This window comes from Eriocheir sinensis, chromosome 59, assembly GCF_024679095.1.
Source record: "Eriocheir sinensis breed Jianghai 21 chromosome 59, ASM2467909v1, whole genome shotgun sequence".
Classification (NCBI taxonomy): domain Eukaryota; kingdom Metazoa; phylum Arthropoda; class Malacostraca; order Decapoda; family Varunidae; genus Eriocheir; species Eriocheir sinensis.
In genome coordinates, this window is record NC_066567.1 from 8073776 (window position 1) to 8097087 (window position 23312).

The 23312-nt window shown below is 42.6% G+C and overlaps 2 protein-coding genes and 1 long non-coding RNA gene across 5 annotated transcripts in view; 1 reads left to right on the forward strand and 2 right to left on the reverse strand.

Annotated features, from left to right (window-relative positions):
• LOC126985517 (uncharacterized) overlaps positions 1-23312 on the reverse strand; it is a 39864-nt gene that overhangs the window by 4991 nt on the left and 11561 nt on the right. The gene's annotated exons all lie outside the window — the stretch shown is intronic.
• Positions 961-23132, reverse strand: LOC126985523 (uncharacterized). The gene is made up of 3 exons (XR_007738771.1): positions 22845-23132; positions 4212-4618; positions 961-1274 (listed from the first exon to the last, which is right to left on the reverse strand). It is a non-coding gene; the product is annotated as an uncharacterized LOC126985523 (long non-coding RNA).
• LOC126985518 (eukaryotic translation elongation factor 1 epsilon-1-like) overlaps positions 4625-23312 on the forward strand; it is a 34506-nt gene continuing 15818 nt past the window's right edge. The window contains exons 1-2 of one of the 3 annotated variants that reach the window (XM_050840512.1): positions 4625-4754; positions 5631-5797. In XM_050840512.1, the coding sequence (XP_050696469.1) occupies positions 5786-5797 (12 nt within the window). In that variant the 5' untranslated portion in view covers positions 4625-4754; positions 5631-5785. Of the gene's footprint in view, positions 4755-5628; positions 5798-23312 lie in introns of those variants that run through there. The other 2 variants (XM_050840513.1, XM_050840511.1) reach the window with 2 other exon arrangements.

Below are 23312 nucleotides of genomic sequence, written 5' to 3' on the forward strand. Positions count from 1 at the left end.
TCTACCTAAACAGATGGAAGATACATTACCGAATGAACTAGGTGTATGAAATAGAAGATATAGTGGGCTGGGGAGAGGTAAGTTGTGCATACTAGTGTTAAATTATTACAAGGCGTCATCAATAATGATATATTTACAAACTCCTTATGTAACAAATACTTTTGCTAATTGCGATGACAATCCTGACATGCTAATTTTTAATAGGGTGTTTTATCCTTTCCTTTGGCCAGAGGCAAAGGCCACATATCAGACACATTCCAGAAGAACATGGTACATTCAAGTACGTATAGCCTTGGTTGAGATAATACCGAATCCTCAAAAATAAATTTAAGGAAACCACTCACTGACATGGGACTCAATACATAATACAAAAGCATCTACGACTTTTTCCTTGACACTATCCTTTCCCTTTGGCCAGTGCCAAAACCACATATCAGACACATATCAGAATTACATACTACATACAAGTATACCCAGCTTTGGTTAATATAATAATCCTCAAACATTAAAGTAAACAGACCACTCAGTGGACATAGGATTCAATACATAAGACAAAAGCATCTACTTTTTTTACCTTGATACACTAGCATTGCTTTTAATACAAAGGGTTACTGAAAAATTTGTGGACTATGGTAGAAAGACATGAGATAGGTACACCTTTAACTTGACACATTTTTCGATCACACCTTAGACCTTAATACCTCAATAACTATGTTCATCGTCTATTCTACCTTCTGATAGTACTGGAACACTTACATCAGACTCAGACTTTGCAAGACTCTCCCAATTATTAATCTTGCTTTTGAACTAGGCTTTTTAAGCACATACCTATATTTTCTCGTTTTCTTCCTTGTCGAATACAACCGGTCTTGCTTAACACACTTTTTATTACCTGGCTCTGAAACAGTTGTCACATCCACAGGCCAGTTACTGTTGTTTGGTGGATAACTCGTACAGCATCTAATGTTGCAATTAACTTACACAACAAGCTATTAGCAGTTTTCAAAACTTGAAGGTCCTTACTTTCACTACATTTTGGGAGAAGCTGTAACATAATTTTGTTTTTCAATTGTTCCTGGTATTTCACAACTTGTCTATCATAGGTTTCCTCATTACTTACATCATGAATCATATTAATTTCTTCTGTTGACACCTTAGGTTTGGCTATTTCCTCATTACTTACAACATCATGGATCATGGTCCTGGTAAGGTTGACTGCTTTGGAAGCCAGGCTGGGAGCAGTAGAACCATCCAACAGGTCAGCTAATGTGGATCTGTTGGGGTGAAAACAGACACTGAGTGGAGAAGACCAATAGGATCTGCATGACTGGGAAGGGGGAGGGGGAACTGTTAGGAAAGAAGTCACAACAGGAAGATGGTCACTATCCATGAACAGGCTTGTTGTAACATTAGCGAGGAGGATAGGGCCATTCCCCAGGCAGAGGTCAAGGGTGGAGGGGTTCCCTAAAACTGGGTTAAACCTGGTAGGGAGGCCAGATGGAGTGAGGAGGGAGAAAGAATTGCTGTCTGCCAGGAAACCCGATAGCAACAGACCTCCAGTTCCTGGGAGTGAACCAGAACAGGTTGCAGAGGTTTCGCCACTTTCTGGTTCAGCTGTTTGCTAATCTCGGTCTGGTTACACCTCTGCATGCAGACACCTGTCTGCTCCTTACCTATGAATGCTCACCAATGAAAAGATATTTGGGATATATGTATCAAGTGGGGTGTTGGTTTACATACATCAGGAAAAGGACTGGTCCTCATGTTAAATTAAAAAAAAAGACATGTAAATGTGTTTTGTATAATTCTACCTAAGGACAACAGTATAGGGCTACCTATGAATAAAATTATTATTTTTCTTACTTGTTTTAATTATAGAACACGGCCTAAATGACTCTCGGTCTAATGGGATCACAGCCTAAACAACTCTCAGCTTAAAGAGATCACGGCCCAAATAACTCTCGGCCTAAAGGGACCACAGCCTAAATGACTCTCGGCCTAATGGGATCATGGTCTCTACTTAGCTTTGGGGTGCTCCATGACATAATGGTAGCGTGTTTGCTTCACAACTGAGCAATCCCATGTCAATTCCTGGGTGGAGCAAAAATTTCTTAGGTGTTTTTTCAGTACCCTAAGCCTGTGCCCACCCAGCAGTGATGGGTACCATGTGTAAATCGGGGTTTCTGGCCCATATCATGGGACTAGGTATCTTGGTGCTCTACACCTATGTCCCACCGCGTGACAATGGACATGCCTAGAGACCCAGGGTCATCCTGACCCAGCAATACCAAAGTACTACTATATGGCCTAAGTTGCCTAGCACATCAAGTCACACAAGAAAGCAGAAGAGTTATGGTAAGATCAGTCTAAACATTCCATTATCGAAACATCTATAAAGAGCGAAACGTGCAGGTATCGAAACCACACTGTATTAAACCAAATCCCTGTTAGGTAGCAAAACCTCTTGTCCAAACGCTACGGGTGGCAAACCTCTGTAAAGGTAGGTAGGTAGAGGTAATAGGCCTGTAGACTACACATTAAATTGCACTACCATAGGGAGGTCATATAGTGTGAGGGACTTGGGACTTCAAGTGAGTAGTGACTCACGCCCCAAGGAACAGTGTATTATAGCTAAAAATAAGGCCAAGATACTGGGTAAAAGGAATTAATAAAGGAAACACTGATAATAAAAAAGGTAATAAGAATTAGTAGCCAGGACAGGACTAGTTGTACCTAATGGGAATAAGCTGGAAAAACTTAGATGCAGGACACACATAGGTAGATAGTGGTTCACAGACAGTGGTGAACGACTGGACTTTGTTAAGTAAACATGTACGAAGTGCTGAGTCACTAGGTAGGTACCTTCCTTTAAAAGTCGCGTAATTGTTTATAAGTCCGCGTCCCCATTCTCTACCACACACCCCCAATCCCTCCAGCAAACTTGGGGAACTGTGGGGAATCGGGGTTTGGGGGAGGCATATGAGTGATAACCTAACCTGATGGGGCTGCGCCTGGACCCCGACAGGTTGCTAACCTAACCTAACCTAACCTAACCTATCGGGGCTGCCCTGGACCCCCGACAGGTTGCTAACCTATCCTTACCTAACCTAACCGGGGGGCTGCGCCCCCCTGGCCCCCCCCCGACAGGTTGCTAACCTAACCTAACCGGGGGGCTGCGCCCCCCTGGACCCCCCCGACAGGTTGCTAACCTAACCTAACCTAACCTAAGCTAACCTAACGTCACAGTACCTTTTTTTAGCGCTGTACGCCAAACGGAAAAGACCCAAGAAGAGAAAATCGTGTATTGTTTACATTCATTTACGACAGAGCTCTCTCTCTCGACTTAGAAAAACGTGAGAGACGCAGCACATTCCCGGAGCTATTACAGCCATACTAAACACGTCCCCCTAAAAATGTTTGCATCTACGACATGGCCTCAGTGTGCTGTAATGATTATATAAGTTTTATTGTTGTAAGTAACGCGGACTTGTTATATAGTATAGCCAAAGTCGCTTGTATGAGAGTACAGATAGGGATGACAGGTGGGATTAATAATTATAGGCTAGAGCGAGGGGACGGGGCAGAAGGCTATCCAGAGGTTTCGTCACCAGCTGGTGTTCGCACTCCTCCCGAAACTGACTTATCTTTCGGCCACCTCTTTGGATTCTTTTTAGGAGCAGCGAGTAGCGGGCTTTTTTTTTTATTAATGTTTACTTTTTTGTGCCCTTGAGCTGTCTCCTTTGCTGTAAAAAAAAAAAAAAAAAAAAAAAAACAGTTAAACTAAGGCTATCCTCAACCAGTTAAATCTGACATTCTCCTGCGTGTGGGGGGCTGCACCCACTACCCCCGCCTGATTCAAGATAAATTAATCTTCATGAAGTCGGGATTAGCATATTCAAATGAGATGATTAGGTACCGAAACTAATGCGCGATCGAACACCTATAGGTGGCGAAACCTCTGGCGGAAGTACCTACAGCAGCAAAGTTTCATGCACAAGTGTCAGCCTTGCTATTTTTATTCCTACCTAATTTGCTTCGGCGGTACATATACTAAAATTGCGGTGGTAATAAGTAAAGAAAACGCATATAGCAAGGCGGTCAGCCAGTCATGTTATAAGTTTTACTACATACATTCTTAACTGATTTTATATTCCACTAATTCTTTCATACCCTGTCTATCCCCACTTGAAACAAAATGATATCATTCTTACCAGGTGTGGGTGAAGATGAACAGCCACTGTTACGGGCTGTGGTGGAGGTATACCATGTCGGGATAGCGGCATCAGGTCATCCCTCTCTACCGTTGTGGCGGTGCCGCGGTGGTATTACTACTGTAGAACGTGTAGGCACTGTTGAGCAGTCTCTGCTATGATATCCCGCCAGGTTTTGTTTACAAATGACGTCATCGAGAGCTAGAGAGAGATGGGAGGCGAAGTGAACCAATCACAGACGCGCTGCTGAACAGCCAATCAGATGCGTCGGGCGCCAGAATGAGCCGCCTGTCTCCAGGAGCTTCCGCAGCGTACCGTGAGCGGATGCGGCCAGCTGGTCCCCCCTTTAAATGGGGCGGGCCAACACGGGTCGGCGCATGCGCAGTAGAGGGGGGAACAGGCCCAGTCTGGAACAGGGGGGAACGTTCGTTCAGTCCACCACACCGACGTCAACAGAAGCAGCCGCTGCCAGCAGGACTGCTCGGCCACAGCGTGTTATAGGCTGTGGTAGGCCTAGTTTGTGGTGCCGTGGATGGTACAAAGGTAAGGGGAGAGAACAGAAAGCCTCCTGTGTCACAGTGTGTGTGTGTGGGTAAATCTTACCAACAGCGGATCCTGCCTTGGTGAGGAATATGGTGCAGCCCACGGGTGAGAGGGGAAAAACTGAGCCAGCTCGTATACTTTTAAAGACCCACTGTGGACATACTAAAGCCGTCCTCCAAATAAAACCACAACAGACGTGTTGTATATCGACTACATATCATGGAAGCAGGTCAAGACGGCCCCTGACCACGACGGCCCTCCGCGACGGTCCTCCCTCACGGCCCCGTGTTTACCAGGACGGCCCCACCGTGACGGACCCTTTCAGACGATAATAATTTACACATATTTAAAGAATATCCAAAATTACACGTTTGGTAAACATCTGGAGGTGGAAATCACGAGAAAAGCACCCAAAATAAAGGAGACAAAGTTGCCTCAGGGGAATGTCCCACACACACTAAGCACTAAGTTTTTATGTTCATGATAACTTTTCTTTTCAGGCTGTTAAATGTGATTGCCAGAATGTTGTTGTTGTATACTTGATCAAATTTTCCGTTTATCTTGTATTAGTTTATCGCCCTCCTAGTGCTGGTTTTCAGGAAAATGTCAAGTTGGTGAATTTCCTTACTCAGAATGACCTCTGAACTCCTATTTGTCACACTCCTAGTATCTTGTTAGCTCTATTCCTAGCTATTATACACTGCTCCCTGGGGCGTAGGTCACTACTTACTTGAACTCCCAAGTCCCTAGGGTACTGTTATTTAATGAGTAGTCTACAGTCATATTAGTTTTGCCTACACTCATTATTTCACCCTTGTTAAATAAAAATGTAAGGTAATTTTGTACAAAACAGGGTAATTTTCGACTTTATCTAAGGAAATCCCAGATTCAGGGTGTTGCAGCCCTGATCCCTATCAAAAATCATAACACCGCCGCGGCCGCCACGTTTACCAGCCGGAGCCTCAAATCATGTCCCTTTGTGGTGATAAAGAGGACACAGCCTGGTGTGAAGCTACATTTATTACGGAAGGATGCCACCCGGGGTAAGTGATATATATATAAATAATGATAATGTGGAAATTCTAATCATTTTCACGCTGACAGTTGTTCTGAACTTGCTAACTGCATGCCTCCCCTCTTCCTGCGGCAAGAGGCCGAATGGCCTACACACGGCAGCTCCAGATTCCTCCCCATTACCACCTGTCAGCCTCGTCCATGTAGCTATCCAGTCTACTCTTAAAACAAGCTATCGTCCCTGCACTCACTATGTGATCGCGGAATCTATTCCATTCCCCCACCACCCTATTATTAAACCAATGCCTGCCCATTTCCCTCCTAAATCTATACTTTTCTAATTTAAGTCAATTACTGCATGTTCTATCTTGCCAAACATCTTATGCAAAAGTTAATCAGCATATCTCCACTCTTTCATCCCCTACACTGATAAACTGGAACAGCCTTCCATTGTCCGCATTTCCTCCTGCCTATAATTTGACCTTCAAGAAGAGTGTATCAAGACTCTACTTTTGTCTGTTTGGGAGTGGTGAGTAGTGGGGCTTTTTTTTCTAGTACGCTTTGTTGCTCTTGAGCTGTCTCCTTTGTTTAAAGAAAATAATAGTTAAATAAATGGAAGTTGGCCGCCAATGCTTCCAACACATTTTGGTGCCATATCTACAAGTGGCTGGTGACTGTAAGCATCTCAGCAACCTGCATGCATCTATGCCATTCCTATCACGTTGCATGGAGCAAGCTTTACATAACACTCAGACAGAGACAGTTTAATTATGGTTACATATCAGACTCAGTTTATTGCTCAGTCTATTAGGTGCAGTGCTGTTAATATTGTTAGTGGTAGTATTAGTACAATTAATGTATTTATTTTAATTAATTTATCAATATTTATTTATTATATTCTTAGTGTTTGAAAATTCCAATACTAGCATTAAAATAAACAAATATATCAGAAATATATTTATACTCATTAATTATTATTGCTTTTCTTATTATTACTTCCTGTTGATTTATTATTTATCATTACCTACCCAGTTAATTTTCATCATCATTGGTAACCCCCGGCCCCATTTATGCATAATGTAAAGATGAATCGTTTGTTTCAGTGACTTTGTGTTATTTGGGTCACTGATATCACAAAAAAAATACCAGTTAGGTTAGATTATCAATGAGTGAAGCAGTAACAATTCAATATTATATTTAAATGGTAATCAATTGGGCAAAACTTAAGAATAACCACTCCAAACCAATATTCGTATTAATTTAGCACGTGAAAGAATTATTATTATAATGCATTTTCGTATACGTTTTACCTTGGGGAGGGGCCAGGGGGGCAAGCCTCTTTAATTATAGAGTTAGGTGGCTCGGATTTTCTAAGTCCATTGTTATTGTTTCACAACCGCCTCTATACACAGACTGAGCCTCATACCTGCCTTGCAGTGCACCCTACAAACTAGTTCCTAAGTCAGTGCGTGCAGGTCGTAAAGTTCAGTTGGAGTAGTTTAAATATATCTGACATGTGGTGTGGCCCATCAAAACTTACGCGCCGCGGGACGGATTGGGAGGGTGGCGGTGGGGGGAAGGGGGGGGGGGGTGGCAGTATGCCCACCATCTGATCAGATGCCTGACACTTGTCAACAGATTGAATGCTAGGTCATATTGGAATAGACTACAAGAGTATGCGTTAGGGACTTTCCTTACTTTCGAGACTTGGGAATTTTTCCTGATTTAGGGATTTTTCTAGGGAAATTTTGGAAGGCCATTTTTCAGATATATGGGCTCCCCCCCCCTCAATACCCTGGTTCCCCACAGGTCCCCAGGTTTGTCTTGGGGGGTAGGGTGGTGGAGGGGGTGGAGTGGTAATTCTTGAGATTTACCGTGGCTCTCCCGTCACGCTGGTCGCGGGTTCAAGATAAGTACAAGATAACTAATAATGCGGCTATAGGTCCAAATAGGTTAAGTTTCCTAAATGACGAGTTTTGTTTAAAATTATATTCCATCATATTTTTGTTGCCGAGGTATAATTTGAAGGCATGAATAGTATTTCAATTGTTGTAGAAAGTATCCAATTTGGATTATCAATATATAGTCATCTATCAAAGGTGGCATATGCTGGGGTGTGTGTCGCCTCACCCACCCTACAACGCCAAGTCCGCGGGTCCCTCCGGACAAGTCTCCATGCAGGGCCCCCTTTCATCTTGAGTACCTCCTGGCAGGATTTATCAACTTGCTCAAGTCACAAACTCTGTAGGTGTCATTATTAGTTTCTTCTGATCTTAGAGTGAGTCAAAACTGTAAAGTTAACATGTACCCAGTTATGATAATCATTATTAATAGTTTCGTGTATTTTTTAATTTCGTGTCAACGTGTTCCATCAATGTCCCCAATCACACCTGGGAACCCAGCAATGTCTTGAAATTCAGTTTCTTTCTTGATTAATCTGTGTAATAAGAAAAAAAACGGGTGGTGCCTGTTTCATGGAGGCAGGCACACGTTATTCCAATATTTAAGAAGGGAGATAAATCTTCTATGGAGAACTATAGGCCGATTAGTTTGACGTCAGTTATAGGTAAAATGATTGAGTCAATAATAGCTGATAGTATTAGGGACCATATAGACAGACATAGTTTAATTCACGACTCACAGCATGGGTTTACTAAAGGAAAGTCGTGCCTCACTAATCTTATATCCTTTTACAATAGAGTATACACTCAACCCTCGATTTGCCGGACCTCCATTTGCCGGATTTCGGATTTGCCGGACAAGAGTCCGTGGGGTAAAAAAAAAAAAAAGTCCGGGACAAGTCGATTTCAAACTACCGCGCCAGACAAAGTTCGCAAATCGGGCACTAGATGGCAGCGCGGGCGGACATACACGTCTAGTACTGGACTGTACACACGAGTGTTGTGCTTACGTGCTTGTCGTGGATACACCTCTTCTTCACAACGATGCCACCCAAAAACCCACCAAAGAAAGTAACCAAGCGTACAGCTAAACCTGTGCACCTTTCTGTGTCGCAAAAACTGGAACTTTTACGTAAAATAGATGGAGGAATGAGTGTTGCCCAAGTCTGCGAGCTGTATGGGGTGAAAAAACAGACAGTTTCGGACATAAAAAAAGCTAGAGGAAAGTTAGAAAATTATGCAGTTAAATTTGCTGTGTCGGGAAAGGGTGATGCAACTAGAAAGCATATGAAAGACCCGAAATGTGTTGAACTTGATTTGGCAGTGTACAAGTGGTATACCCAGGAGCGTGCATGTGGGGTGGAAGTGAGGGGAGTGGAGTTGGCCGCTAGTGCTAGTGTATAGGACAGCTATGCGAGGTGTAGTCCGGGGGTGGGTTGTGTTTCCCGGACATATATAGGGTAAAGTCCGGCAAGGGGGTAGACCCCCGGACATTTTCCATTGCCGGACATTTGCCATTCCCGGACAAGCCTTCCCCCCTTTTAGTCCGGCAAATCGAGGGTTGAGTGTACAAGGCAGCTGACAATGATGAGAGCTATGATGTGGTTTATCTTGATTTTAGTAAGGCCTTCAATAAGGTACCTCACCAGAGACTGTTAAATAAAGTCAGGGCTCATGGGATAAGAGGGAAGGTATTTGATTGGATTAAGGTGTGGATTAGCGACAGGAAACAGAGGGTTACCATTAACGGTAAAAAATCCGAATGGGGTAATGTTACCAGTGGGGTTCCTCAAGGTTCAGTTTTAGGCCTGCTTCTATTCATTATCTACATCAATGACATAGACAATGGGATAACTAGTGACATAGGTAAATTTGGAGATGACACCAAAATAGGACGCACTATTAGGGCAGGGGAGGATGCTAGAGCACTGCAGGAGGATCTCAACAAACTGTCAGCTTGGTCAGAGAAATGGCAGATGAATTTTAACATCACCAAGTGTAGCGTACTTAGTGTAGGAACACGCAACCCATTACACAGGTATAGTATAGACTCCACAGCGATAGGCAGGTCTGAGTGTGAAAGGGATTTGGGAGTGTTAGTGAACTCTGACCTAAAACTAAGGAAGCAATGTATTAGTGCGAGGAATAGGGCTAACAGGGTATTAGGCTTTATTAACAGGACAGTAACCAACAGGAGTGCAGAGGTCATCCTCAGACTCTATTTAGCGTTAGTTAGGCCACACTTAGATTATGCTGTCCAGTTTTGGTGCCCACACTACAGAATGGACATCAACTTGCTAGAATCAGTTCAGAGGAGGATGACTAAGATGATTCAGGGGCTGAGGAACCTCCCATATCAAAATAGGTTGAAACATCTAAACTTACATTCACTAGAGAGATGAAGAGTGCGGGGAGATCTGATAGAAGCATTCAAATGGGTCAAGGGTTACAACAAAGGCGATATAAGTAAAGTACTGAGAATTAGCCAACAGGATAGAACTCGCAGTAATGGATTTAAATTAGAAAAGTATAGATTTAGGAGAGATATAGGCAAGCATTGGTTTAGTAATAGGGTGGTGGGGGAATGGAATAGACTCAGCAATCACATAGTTAGTGCAGGGACAATAGCTTGTTTTAAGAGTAGACTGGATAGCTACATGGACGAGGACGACAGGTGGCAGTGAGGTGTGGGTGCAGTAAGGTGACGGGGTGCTGGATGCGTGCCTTGGTACCGCCAGTATAACGAGGATCAAGCCTTTACCTGTAACCCCTGTAACTACACCTCACCCACCGTGAGTAGTGGGGGGGATTCTGGAGCTGCCCTGTGTAGGCCACCCGACCTCTTGCAGTTTCCCTATGTTCTTATGTTCGGTAAATCTTAAGAATCACCACTCCACCCCCTCCACCACCCCAGCCCCCCCAATCCCCCAAGACAAGCCTGGGGAACTGTGGGGAACCGGGGTATTGGGGGGGGGAGCCCATATCACTGAAAAATGGCCTTCCAAAATTTCCCTAGAAAAATCCCTAAATCAGGAAAAATTCCCTAGTCTCCAAAGTAGGGAAAATCCCTACCGTATACTCACATGCGTGGGCTAATCGCTAACCAAGCATACCATCGCTAACCACCCCAAAACAGCCCTGAGCCATGACTCAAGGTCATCCGGGACTCGGGCTGAACAGGCCCGGGCTATACCCGGCCCTCAGCATGGCAGCCGTTGGGCTGCGTGTTCTAAAAAAAATAATAACCACGCGTGGTGGACCTGGTCTCACATGCATGGGCTAGTCACTAACCAAGCATACCATCGCTAACCAAGCGTACCATCGCTAACCAAGCGTACCATCGCTAACCAAGCGTACCATCGCTAACCAAGCATACCAGCGCTAACCAAGCATACCAGCGCTAACCAAGTGTACCGTTGCTAACCAAGCGTACCGTCGCTAACCAAACGTTTGTAGAAAAAAAATATTTGAAGACCAAGTGATGCTTCATACGGTAGGTAATGAATGCGAGCTATTTTGCGGCGGCGGCGTAAGCTCGATTAATCCCTTTAGGGAGCTGTGGTTTTGGTGGTCGTTAGCTCGATTAATCCTTGTAGGGAACAGTGATTTTGGTGGTGGGCGGCCAAATCGCTGAAAAATGGGCTTTCAAAATGTCCTACAAAATCCCCAAAATCGGGAAAATCCTAGTCTTTAAAGAAAGGAAATTCCTAACGATACTCTTGTAATCTATTCCTATATAACGTAGTAGCCGCTGCAGCGGTCTGTTGACGAGTGTAGGGCGGTACTTGGCAGGTCAGCGGAGTTGAACCCCCACCCAACCACCCCAATCGTAGTCGAGCAACTCTTGGGAAATGTCAAGTTTCATAATTACATATGGTACAATACTGACGGTTAACCCGTCCACTTCTTGTAAGTTGATGCTAGATAATTTTTACCGAGTAGTTTAAGGTACAAAATAAAACAGATTTGTGACAGCTGTCATCCAGATCGAACTGACGCTCCTGCTGTTAACTGACGCGGGAGTGACCTACCGACTGCTACGTATGACCCTGGCCTCCATTTTACTCAAATTCCACTATAAGTATCGCGCATTGAACAATATCCGTTTGTTTTCTGACACGTGCTTGTCACACCATATGTTACATTTGACACGCCCGTGTCTTTGTTGGACCCGGTACTGGGATAGTTATCGGTCCTTTTGTCAACCTACATGCACGCCAATAAAGAGGTTAAATACTCAGTTAACACTTACCAAAAGGTAAAGTAGACGGATATTTTGAGGGAGTGAGTGTAGGGCCTTCCATCCATTATGGCGGCTTGAAAACAACCGCCGCTGATACCCTCGCGTAGTAACATTTTACGAATGTATTAGAAAATACAAATAGCTGTGGCATTAGTTGCTTTAATATAGAGAAAAAAATAACATAAAACTCTTAAAAGACCGTTTTTTTGTCCGAAATCGTTATAATCCATGCGCATTTTGGATATTACTGACTTAGGAACTAGTTTGTATGGTGCACTGCAAGGCAGGTATGAGGCTCAGTCTGTGTATAGAGGCGCTTGTGAAACAATAACAATGGACTTAGAAAATCCAAGCCACCTAAGTCTATAATTAAAGAGGCTTGCCCCCCTGGCCCCTCCCCAAGGTAAAGCGTACACGAAAATGCATTATATTAATAATTCTTTCGCGTGCTAAATTACTATGAATATTGGTTTGGAGTGGTTATTCTTAAGTTTTGCCGGGAACTGGGGTGCCGAGTGTGTAGGGAAGGGAAATGAATAGGTGTACTACTAGTTAGTCTTGGTGTGTTGTGACAAGTGAGTGTGTATTTGTTTTCTGAATGAGTCTATTGTACCGCAGTCTAAAGTCTGTAGGGGGAGGCTGTTCCAGTCACGTGTGGTACGTGGAAAGTATGAGTCCGTACATGTGTCAGTGTTTGTGTGATATGTTTGGTATTTTTGGCTGAGTGTGTTATGAGTACACTGACTGTTTGCGTCCTGTAAGTATGTGTGTGGGTCAATGTCAATGTAAGTGTATGTGATCTTGTACAGAATTTTAAGTGTGTGCTTGTCTGCACATGTGAAGAGATTACATTTTAATCTGTTGTTTGATCTGTGTTATGATGCCTGGTGTTCAAGTTCATTGTTTATAATGAACTGAGCCACCTTGGTGTTGATTAGTGCTAACTTATAAATGTTTGTGTGTGTGTGTAAGGATCCCACACCGTGGAACAACATGCTAGTGTTGGTCTCACAAGTGTGTTGTTCATCAGCGCTTATTTGTCTTTGGCCCTTAAGCCTGCGTCAAGTGAGAACCTATTACCCTGGGACACAGGCAAGTATCTAATGTCTAAGTTAAAAGAGTTTGCTTTCCCAGAAAACCCATTTATCCATCAGCCTGATAGGGTATCAGGACACCTCTCCTCCCGAAATTGATCTTTCTTTCGGCCACCTCTTTTAATTATTTTTTGGGAGCAGCGAGTAGCGGGCTTTTTTATTATTGTTTTCCTTTTTTTGTGCCCTTGAGCTGCCTTCTTTGTTGTAAAAAAGGGAAGATGAACAGGTGGTGTGCCATCTGCCTAGGCTGGGCCTATGAATTTTAGAGTAAAAGAGTCGACATTAAGATGGTACAGCAAGACACAGAAGCTAGAGGGAGTAGACTGGGGGAGCAAGCTGATGTTTAAAGCAAGAACGAGAACCCCGCAGCTAAATGGCAGGAATAGGGAAGGGGGAAACCAGAACTGTAGCTGTAGGACAGGGGAGAAAGAATCGGTGGAACACCTAATAGTAGAATGCAGCAACTATGAGAGGCAGAGAGGGGAGTTATTAGTAGCACCAGGGAGGAGTGGGCTAAGAGGCTGGAGGAGGACAACGGGGCCATCGCACGGTACGTGTTGGATGGAGATGCAGTGCTGGGAAAAAAGGGCACAAATGCTTGAATAAGTGCACGGATAAGCAATGTCAGGAAGTTATTCCAGCAACAAACTGAAAAGTAAAGTGTGACAGTATATTGCAGTGAAGAAAAATTAAGCTATACAGCACAATTGAAAGGAAAAGTGTGTGAATAAACAGGAGAGACGCCCGAGAGGAGGAGGACAGGTCAAAAGAAGAAGAGGAAGAATGTTTGTTTACATATCACATCATAATATTTGGAAAGGAGGAATGTGATTCAAAAGTTCAGAGCGAGAGGGAGGGATCTGATTTAAATTTTGTACATGGTGTCCTGCATACGTGTGTGGCTGGTCATAAGGATGAAAATGTACTTTATGTTCGAAGGCTGGGGAAGTTTGAAGAACAGAAGAAAAAGAGACCACTGCTAGTAGTCCTCAAAGAGAATAACATAAAAGCAAGCCTATTCAGTAACATTAGAAAGCTGCAGGGAACTGAGGAATACTCAGGGATCAATGTTGCCAACGACTTGACAAAGAGGCAGAGGGAAAAGGAGAATGAATTAAGACTGGAAGCAAAAAACTTGACCGAGCAGGGGAAAGGCAACTTCAAAGTACAGGGCCCGCCTTGGGCAAGAAGGTTGGTAAAAAATTAAGTAAAGGAAATAATAGTAAAGACATACGAGCAATGACGTGTTGGTATACAAATGCTGATGTCTTGAGCACCAAGTTAATCGAGTTAAGATTTAGATTAAGGCATTGTATAAGCAAGCCACTTCTGTTATTTATATGTGAGGTTAATCCAAAAAATTTGAGATATCCCTTGACAGCTGAAGAAATGTCAATATCTGGATATAAGTTATATTTAAAGAGAGAGAATAGAGGAATAGCAATATATGTACATGAGAGTATATCAGCATGGCAAGTGGAGATGAACACAGAATTTGAAGAGGCTTTATGGATACGCATGAGAGTTAACAAGAACGAGGAAGCACTGATGGGGTGTTTATACAGAAGCCCACACAGCAGTAAGGAAAATAACGATAAACTTAGACAGTTATTGGTGGAAGTGAATTCTGGTAGGGATACACACGTTTTTATGGTTGGTGATTTCAACTATCCCAAAATTGATTGGGAAAATTGGACTACAGAGGGAGGGAGCACAGAAACAGAGGAATATAAATTTATAGAAGCAGTGAGGAACTCTTACATGTACCAACATGTATCACAGGCCACCAGAGGAAGAGGCATGGTTTCGACAAGTTTACTTGACTTAATTATGACCAGAGAGGAAGGTATAATATCAAATATTGAATATGAGTCCCCCCTTGGTAAAAGTGATCACTGTGTACTTATAATAGACCTTAAATTTTTCAACAGTGTACCCCAGCGCTCATATGAGAAGTTTTATTATGATAAAGGGGACTATGAAGCTATGCGTACATTTTTAGGGAGTATCGAATGGGAAGAAGGATTCAAACACTGCAAAGATAATGTAGAGGAACAGTTGAAGATGATCACAGAAAATTTGCAGTTAGCAAAACAAAAATTTATCCCCAGTAAGATCATTGATACTGCAGGACAACGACAATATAATACACCACTTGACATGAAGACACGACAAGCAGTGAGGAAGAAACATAGAACATGGCAAAGGTATATTGAGACCATGGATCAACAGAAATATAAAGAATATGCCAGGGCAAGAAATAAGGCAAAGTCTATGACGAGGAAACTGCAGAGGGCAGCGGAAATGGAAATTTCATTAAGTGTAAGGGAGAACCCAAAAAATTTTTGGAAATATGTGAAAAGTAAAGTGAAGGTAAAAGAGGGTGTAGCTGATCTATACATATCAGAGTCAGGGGACAGAGAAGAATTGACAAAAACAGATGGTGAGAAAGCACAGGTACTAGCTGATTTCTTTAGTAGTGTATTTATAGAGGAGCTTGATTCAGTTCCACCACCCATCGCAACCAGAAATTATGGAAGTAGACTTGAGATGGTTGAGATAACTGCTCATGAAATTAAGGAGAAACTGAAAAATCTCAAAGTGGATAAATCTCCTGGACCAGATGAAATACAACCGAGGATATTAAAGGAACTTAGTTCTGAGCTTGCAGAGCCCCTGAAAAGCTTATATAATACATCACTTCGAACGGGAAAGGTACCAGAAATATGGAGACAGGCTACAATATCGGCTATATTTAAGAAAGGCTGTAAAAAAACGCCAAGCAACTATAGACCGGTAAGCTTAACATGTATATTATCTAAATTAATGGAGTCTATAGTGAGAGATAAAATGGTTCATCATATGTCAGCAAACAATTTGTTTAGCCAGAGTCAGTTTGGCTTTATCAGTGGGAGGTCAATTACACTACAGTTATTAAAGGTAATGGATACATGGACTGAAATACTGGAAGGTGGAGGAGAACTTGATGTAGTGTATCTAGATATAAAAAAGGCATTTGACACTGTCCCACACAACAGATTGATGATGAAGTTAAAAGCCTATGGAATGGGAGACCAACTTGTATACTGGATTAAAGCCTTACTAAACAGAAGAAAACAGAAAGTGGTTGTTAGAGGTTCCTCATCAGAGTGGAAGGATGTTGTCAGTGGAGTGCCTCAGGGAAGTGTTATTGGACCATTACTGTTTGTGATATATATTAATGACTTGCCAGATAATATTGAGTCATTGGTATACATGTTTGCTGACGACACTAAATGTTTTAAGGAAATTGGAAGTTCTGGGGACCAAGGATCACTCCAGAGGGATTTGGACAGGCTACAAAGTTGGTCAGTGGATTGGTTATTGGAGTTCCATCCAGCGAAGTGCAAGGTTATGACAGTGACAAGGCAAAGGAATCAACAAGTGGAAAGAGAATATTTTATGCAGAAGGAAGACCAACCTGTAAGTCTTGAACGAGTGGATAGTGAAAAGGATCTTGGAATAATAGTAGACCAGCATCTTACATTTGAACAACATATTAATGACAAAATAAATAAAGCCAATAGAACAATGGGACTCATCAGAAGGTCATTTGTGGATTTAAATAAAGAAAATTTTATTAGATTGTATAAAGCACTGGTGAGACCACAGCTGGAATTTGGAAATGTGATATGGAGTCCGAGTAGAAAGAAGGACATCACTTCCCTGGAAAATGTGCAAAGGCGATCAACGAGAATGGTAAATGGACTTAGACACCTATCGTACCAAGAAAGGTTAAAGGAACTTAGTTTGCCAACATTGGTGTATAGGAGGTTAAGGGGTGAAATGATAGAGACCTATAAGATTGCAAGGGGGAAATATGACACCAGAGTGGCTCCAGTGCTTGACTATAATGTACGTGAAGAATTAGTGACAAGAGGACACCAATACAAATTGAATAAAAAGGGGTGCAACACAAGGATCCGTCAAAACAGTTACATGAATAGGATAGTAAATGTATGGAATAGTCTTCCCTCCTCTGTAGTAGAGGCCCCAAGTATTTATACATTTGAAAAGAGACTTGACCGCCACTGGCAGCATCAAGAAGTGTTTTTTAACTATGAAGCAAAGTTGTCTGTTTCGCCACAGATGTCCATACCATAGTTTTTTTTGAGCTGTTACTGAAGATCTGGATATAGAGGCCCTTGGGCCTGCGTCCAGCACTCACCTAAGTATACCTAAGTAAGTAAGTAAGTATATCCTCCTAAATGCGTTCCATTTACGGCGCGAAAACCCGGACCTGGGTCTGGGTTTATCCCCGAACCTGGTTCCGGGTATAGTGTCAAATGGAAGATGCTATAAGGAAGAATATTAAACTACAGAAGCTGTGCAGTGTTTACATATCCCCCTCCCACGGAGTCTCCTGACGGCGATAGACACTAATAGCAGAAATACCTCCTCGCAAAAACAAGTCGATCGCTCTACTGTCCACTACCAAAGCTATGCCACTATAATAGCTACGTATGCGAACTGGGAATACACAGCCGGAAAATATGTTAGATCAGCATCAGTGTTGCCAAATGTGTAGGATCAAAAGCGCTAGACTGAGGTGTGAAATGCGCTAGGAAAATTTTCGGCTCCTCTCCCTCTAATGGTGATAGTAATAGTAGCTAGATAATGGTTATCATAATAGTAGTAACCACGATTGCTTTTAGATCATATTGATAATGCCACTTTCTGGTGTTGCTATAATAATAATAATGATACTAATATTTTTTTTTCTTTAATTATTCCTTTCCCCGGGTGCGGAGCCCGAGAATAGTTCAGGTTAAAGGCCCTTTTCATATATATGTATATATTTCTCATAATTTGTTGTTGTACTACATGTTTCGAAACGAACAATAGTAATTACCGTCATGTAGGTATAGGCAGGTGTTGTTTAATTTATATTGAAAGGATTGAATTGTTGTTATACAGTATCATATTTTTTTTCATTGTTATCATAAATTAAGAGATAAATTTGATTACAAACGACCATTAAAGTAGATAATAAAAAAATTAAAAAAACATTTTACTGTATAGTTTGTACATATTCATCCGAGGTGTACGAGGGACCTAGTCAACGTATACATGAAATCAATGGCATCAATTTATTTTATAAACTTTGCCTCATGTCTGTATGATTTTTTTTACATAATTATTGCATATATTTCCATAACAAACTCAGTATAATGTTATTGGAGCTAAGGAGACCGAACTCTTAATTACCAATGACAGTTCACAAGTCAGGTTCAGCAGGATGCTGCTTCCTGCGTTAATTACATAACCGAGGCTGATTCAGCCTGAATGAGCCTCTCAGATGCTTAGACAGCCGCGTATGTGTAATTTGACGAGTCACAGACCCGTTTTAGTCAACTGTACGTGTCACCGTCTCATCAACATGTCCTCCTGATTAGTTTCTCTGTGTATAATCAAATGTCGGACAAGCACTTGTTTGAGATGACTGGAAATACTTATAGAGAAAGCACACGTTTGAAAAATCGCATGTATAAAGTCATGAAATCCAGCCGACATTTGAGTTGTATTATGGCTGCCTTCACCTATATCAACGTGCTTTCTAAGACTATTTTAATCATTGTATTTTACTCCACATTTCTATTTCTTTCTTTATTATTTATTGATTTATTTTCTAATCACCGGGAGCCCCCTGAATGCCCGGAGCCTAGGGAGGCTGCAGCCTCATTATTCTGAATGTAAATCAGCAACTGCCTTTCTGGAATGTTTTAATGAATCCTTGGCAGTGAATGTGTGTGTGTCTGTGTGTGTGGAGGGGGGACTGACTATTTCTATGGGGCGGGAAGGTAAGGAGGGTGTGACGGTATGCACCGCTCCCTTTCCCTCGTTCTCTAATCCCTAGGCCTCAGAGACTGGGTGCGACCTGACCTCTACTCATCACACACACACACACACCTTTCCAATAACCATGAATTTCCAGAAATGCGCTAGAATATGCACCAAATTGAACAAAAATGCACTAAAAAATGCGCTATGCGCCAAATACGAAATTTACGCGCTGTTTGTGATGCCAATGCGCTAGAACTAGCGCATTTCGCGCTAGTTTGGCAACACTGATCAGCATTCTTCTTCTTCTTTTGACCTGTAACGCTTTGTATCGGTTCTTGGGTCCTCCTCCTCTCGTTCCTCCCTTCTTATTATTCACACACCTTCCTTTTCAGTATTATTAGCATCTTCCATTTGACACAAAACCCGGAACCAGGTTCGGGGATAAACCCAGACCCATGTCCGGGTTTTCGCGCCGTAAATGGAACGCATTTAGGCGGATATGTAAACAAATGTTCTTCCTCTTCTTCATTTGACCTGTCCTCCTCCTCTCGGGCGTCTCTCCTGTTTATTCACACACTTTTCCTTTCAATTGTGCTGTGTAGCTTAATTTTTCTTCACTGCAATACACCATCACACTTTACTTTTCAGTTTGTTGCTGGAATAACTTACTGACATTGCTTATCCGTGCACTTATTCAACCATTTGTGCCCTTTTTTCCCAGCACTGCATCTCCATCCAACACGTACCGTGCGATGGCCCCGGTGTCCTCCTCCAGCCTCTTAGCCCACTCCTCCCTGGTGCTACTAATAACTTCCCCCTCTGCCTCTCATAGTTGCTGCATTCTACTATTGGGTGTTCCACCGATTCTTTCTCCCCTGTCCTACAGCTACAGTTCTGGTTTCCCCCTTCCCTATTCCTGCCATTTAGCTGCGGGGTTCTCGTTCTTGCTTTAAACATCAGCTTGCTCCCCCAGTCTCCTACATGCCAGTCTACTCCCTCTAGCTTCTGTGTCTTGCTGTACCATCTTAATGTCGACTCTTTTACTCTAAAATTCATAGGCCCAGCCTAAGCAGATGGCACACCACCTGTTCATCTTCCCTTTTTTACAACAAAGAAGGCAGCTCAAGGGCACCAAAAAAGAAAACAATAATAAATAAAGCCCACTACTCGCTGCTCCCAAAAAATAATTAAAAGAGGTGGCCGAAAGAAAGATCAATTTCGGGAGGAGAGGTGTCCTGATACCCTATCAGGCTGATGGATAAATGGGTTTTCTGGGAAAGCAAACACTTTTAACTTAGACATTAGATACTTGCCTGTGTCCCAGGGTAATAGGTTCTCACTTGACACAGGCTTAAGGGCCAGAGACAAATAAGCGCTGATGAACAACACACTTGTGAGACCAACACTAGCATGTTGTTCCACGGTGTGGGATCCTTACACACACACAAACATTTATAAGTTAGCACTAATCAACACCAAGGTGGCTCGGTTCATTATAAACAATGAACTTGAACACCAGGCATCATAACACAGATCAAACAACAGATTAATATGTTTTTGTAACCTCTTCACATGTGCAGACAAGCACACACTTAAAATTCTGTACAAGATCACATACACTTACATTGACCCACACACATACTTACAGGACGCAAACAGTCAGCGTACTCGTAACACACTTGGCCAAAAATACCAAACACATCACACAAACACTGACACATGTACGGACTCATACTTTCCACGCACCACACATGACTGGAACAGCCTCCCCCTACAGACTTTAGACTGTGGTACAATAGACTCATTCAGAAAACAAATACACACTTGTCACAACACACCAAGACTAATTAGTAGTACACCTATTCATTTCCCTTCCCTACACACTCGGCACCCCAGTTCCCCCAGCAGCCAACACAAATATCCGTGTTATGCACCTGTACTGGTGCCCTGTGCATTACTTGTCAAGATCAAGACAACACACAGCTTATCAAATGCCTCCAACCTTACCTAATGATAACACTGCTGAACTATAACTCTCATTCACTCAGCACAAATAGGGTCACGAAAATCAAGATCAATTCTATCCTCCAGCATAAGAAAATAAAGGAAAACAACTATACAAATGCATTTATTTAACTAATAAAAACATTGAGCACAATTATCAACAGGTACAAAAACTGTTTTTTTTTCTTATTACACAGATTAATCAAGAAAGAAACTGAATTTCAAGACATTGCTGGGTTCCCAGGTGTGATTGGGGACACTGATGGAACACGTTGACACGAAATTAAAAAATACACGAAACTATTAATAATGATTATCATAACTGGGTACATGTTAACTTTACAGTTTTGACTCCCTCAAAGATCAGAAGAAACTAATAATGACACCTACAGAGTTTGTGACTTGAGCAAGTTGATAAATCCTGCCAGGAGGTACTCAAGATGAAAGTGGGCCCTGCATGGAGACTTGTCCGGATGGACCCGCGGACTTGGCGTTGTAGGGTGGGTGAGGCGACACCCCCCCCAGCATATGCCACCTTTGATAGATGACTATATATTGATAATCCAAATTGGATACGTTCTACGACAATTGAAATACTATTCATGCCTTCAAATTATACCTCGGCAACAAAAATATGATGGAATATAATTTTAAACAAAACTCGTCATTTAGGAAACTTAACCTATTTGGACCTATAGCCGCATTATTAGTTATCTTGTACTTATCTTGAACCCGCGACCAGCGTGACGGGAGAGCCACGGTAAATCTCAAGAATTACCACTCCACCCCCTCCACCACCCCAGCCCCCCCTACCCCCCAAGACAAACCTGGGGACCTGTGGGGAACTGGGGTATTGGGGGGGGGGGGGAGCCCATATCACTGAAAAATGGCCTTCCAAAATTTCCCTGGAAAAATCCCTAATCAGGAAAAATTCCCAAGTCTCGAAAGTAAGGAAAGTCCCTAACGCATACTCTTGCAGTCTATTCCAATATGACCTAGCATTCAATCTGTTGACAAGTGTCAGGCATCTCATCAGATGGTGGGCATACTGCCCCCCTCCCCCCTCCCCCCACCGCCGCCCTCCCAATCCGTCCATGGCCCGTAAGTTTTGATGGGCCACGCCACATGTCAAATATATTTAAACTACTCCAACCGAACTTTACGACTCATGCAGACTGCAAGTCAGGTATGAGGCTCAATCTGTGTATAGAGGCGGTTGTGAAACAATAACAAACGACTTATAAAATCCGAGCCACCTAACTCTATAATTAAAGAGGCTTGCCCCCCTGGCCCCTCCCCAAGGTAAAACGTATACGAAAATGCATTATAATAATAATTCTTTCACGTGCTAAATTAATACGAATATTGGTTTGGAGTGGTTATTCTTAAGTTTTGCCCGATTGATTACCATTTAAATATAATATTGAATTGTTACTGCTTCACTCATTGATAATCTAACCTAACTGGTATTTTTTGTGATATCAGTGACCCAATTAACACAAAGTCACTGAAACAAACGATTCATCTTTACATTATGCATAAATGGGGGTTACCAATGATGATGAAAATTAACTGGGTAGGTAATGATAAATAATAAGTCAACATGTATCGGCAATAAACACGTCAGTCACTGTAAGGTAAAGGTAAAGTTGGGGGCATATGCTATAGCAGCGCGTGGCCTCGGTGCTCATCTCCGTCGCATTGGCCCTTGAGCCTGTGGTGGGAGGGAGCCCATTACCCCTGGACACAGCGCCAATTTGACACCCGGGTGGGTGCTATTCTGTATAAAACACAGCCGTCGCGTTTCACTCCCCTCCCTTGCCCCGCCATACATACATGGCTCTCCACACATCTATTCATCCAACTGTTTTCGTTGAAAGCCACTACAGGCCTCTTGCTGGGCCCGAAATGAAAATTTCAATGCCCCGCCCACTGCACCACTTTTAACTTATTATTCATGGTTTTCGGCACATATCTATGGGTAAATATGTAACTGGCATAGAGTACCTACAATTCCGGATCACCAGGCACCTCCTAGATGCAGTGGTTGTAGCAGAAAATACCCAAATATGGGAAATAAGGCATGTAAATAGCGGCGGCGGCGATAGTCTTGGTCCTGGCCTGGGTCTTGGGTCGAAAGTGGCGGACTGAACGTTCTCCCCTCTACTGCGCATGCGCCGACCCGTGTTGGCCCGCCCCATTTAAAGGGGGGACCAGGGGCCGTATGCACAAATATTCTAAGAATAATACTAAGCCCTGCACTTAACAACTTTTAGCTAAGCATAGGCCCTTAAGTATTACTTAGAATTCCCCTTAGCGGACTCTAAGCTAAGTATTTTTTGAGCAAAATACCGGTATGAAGTGCATCGCCTAGCAAAACGACCACTTGCAAAAGCATTGTATATAGCTACCACAGTGCATATTATGCAAAGATGAAACAGCTATAATGAATTCAACACGTTATCTATCTGTACACAAA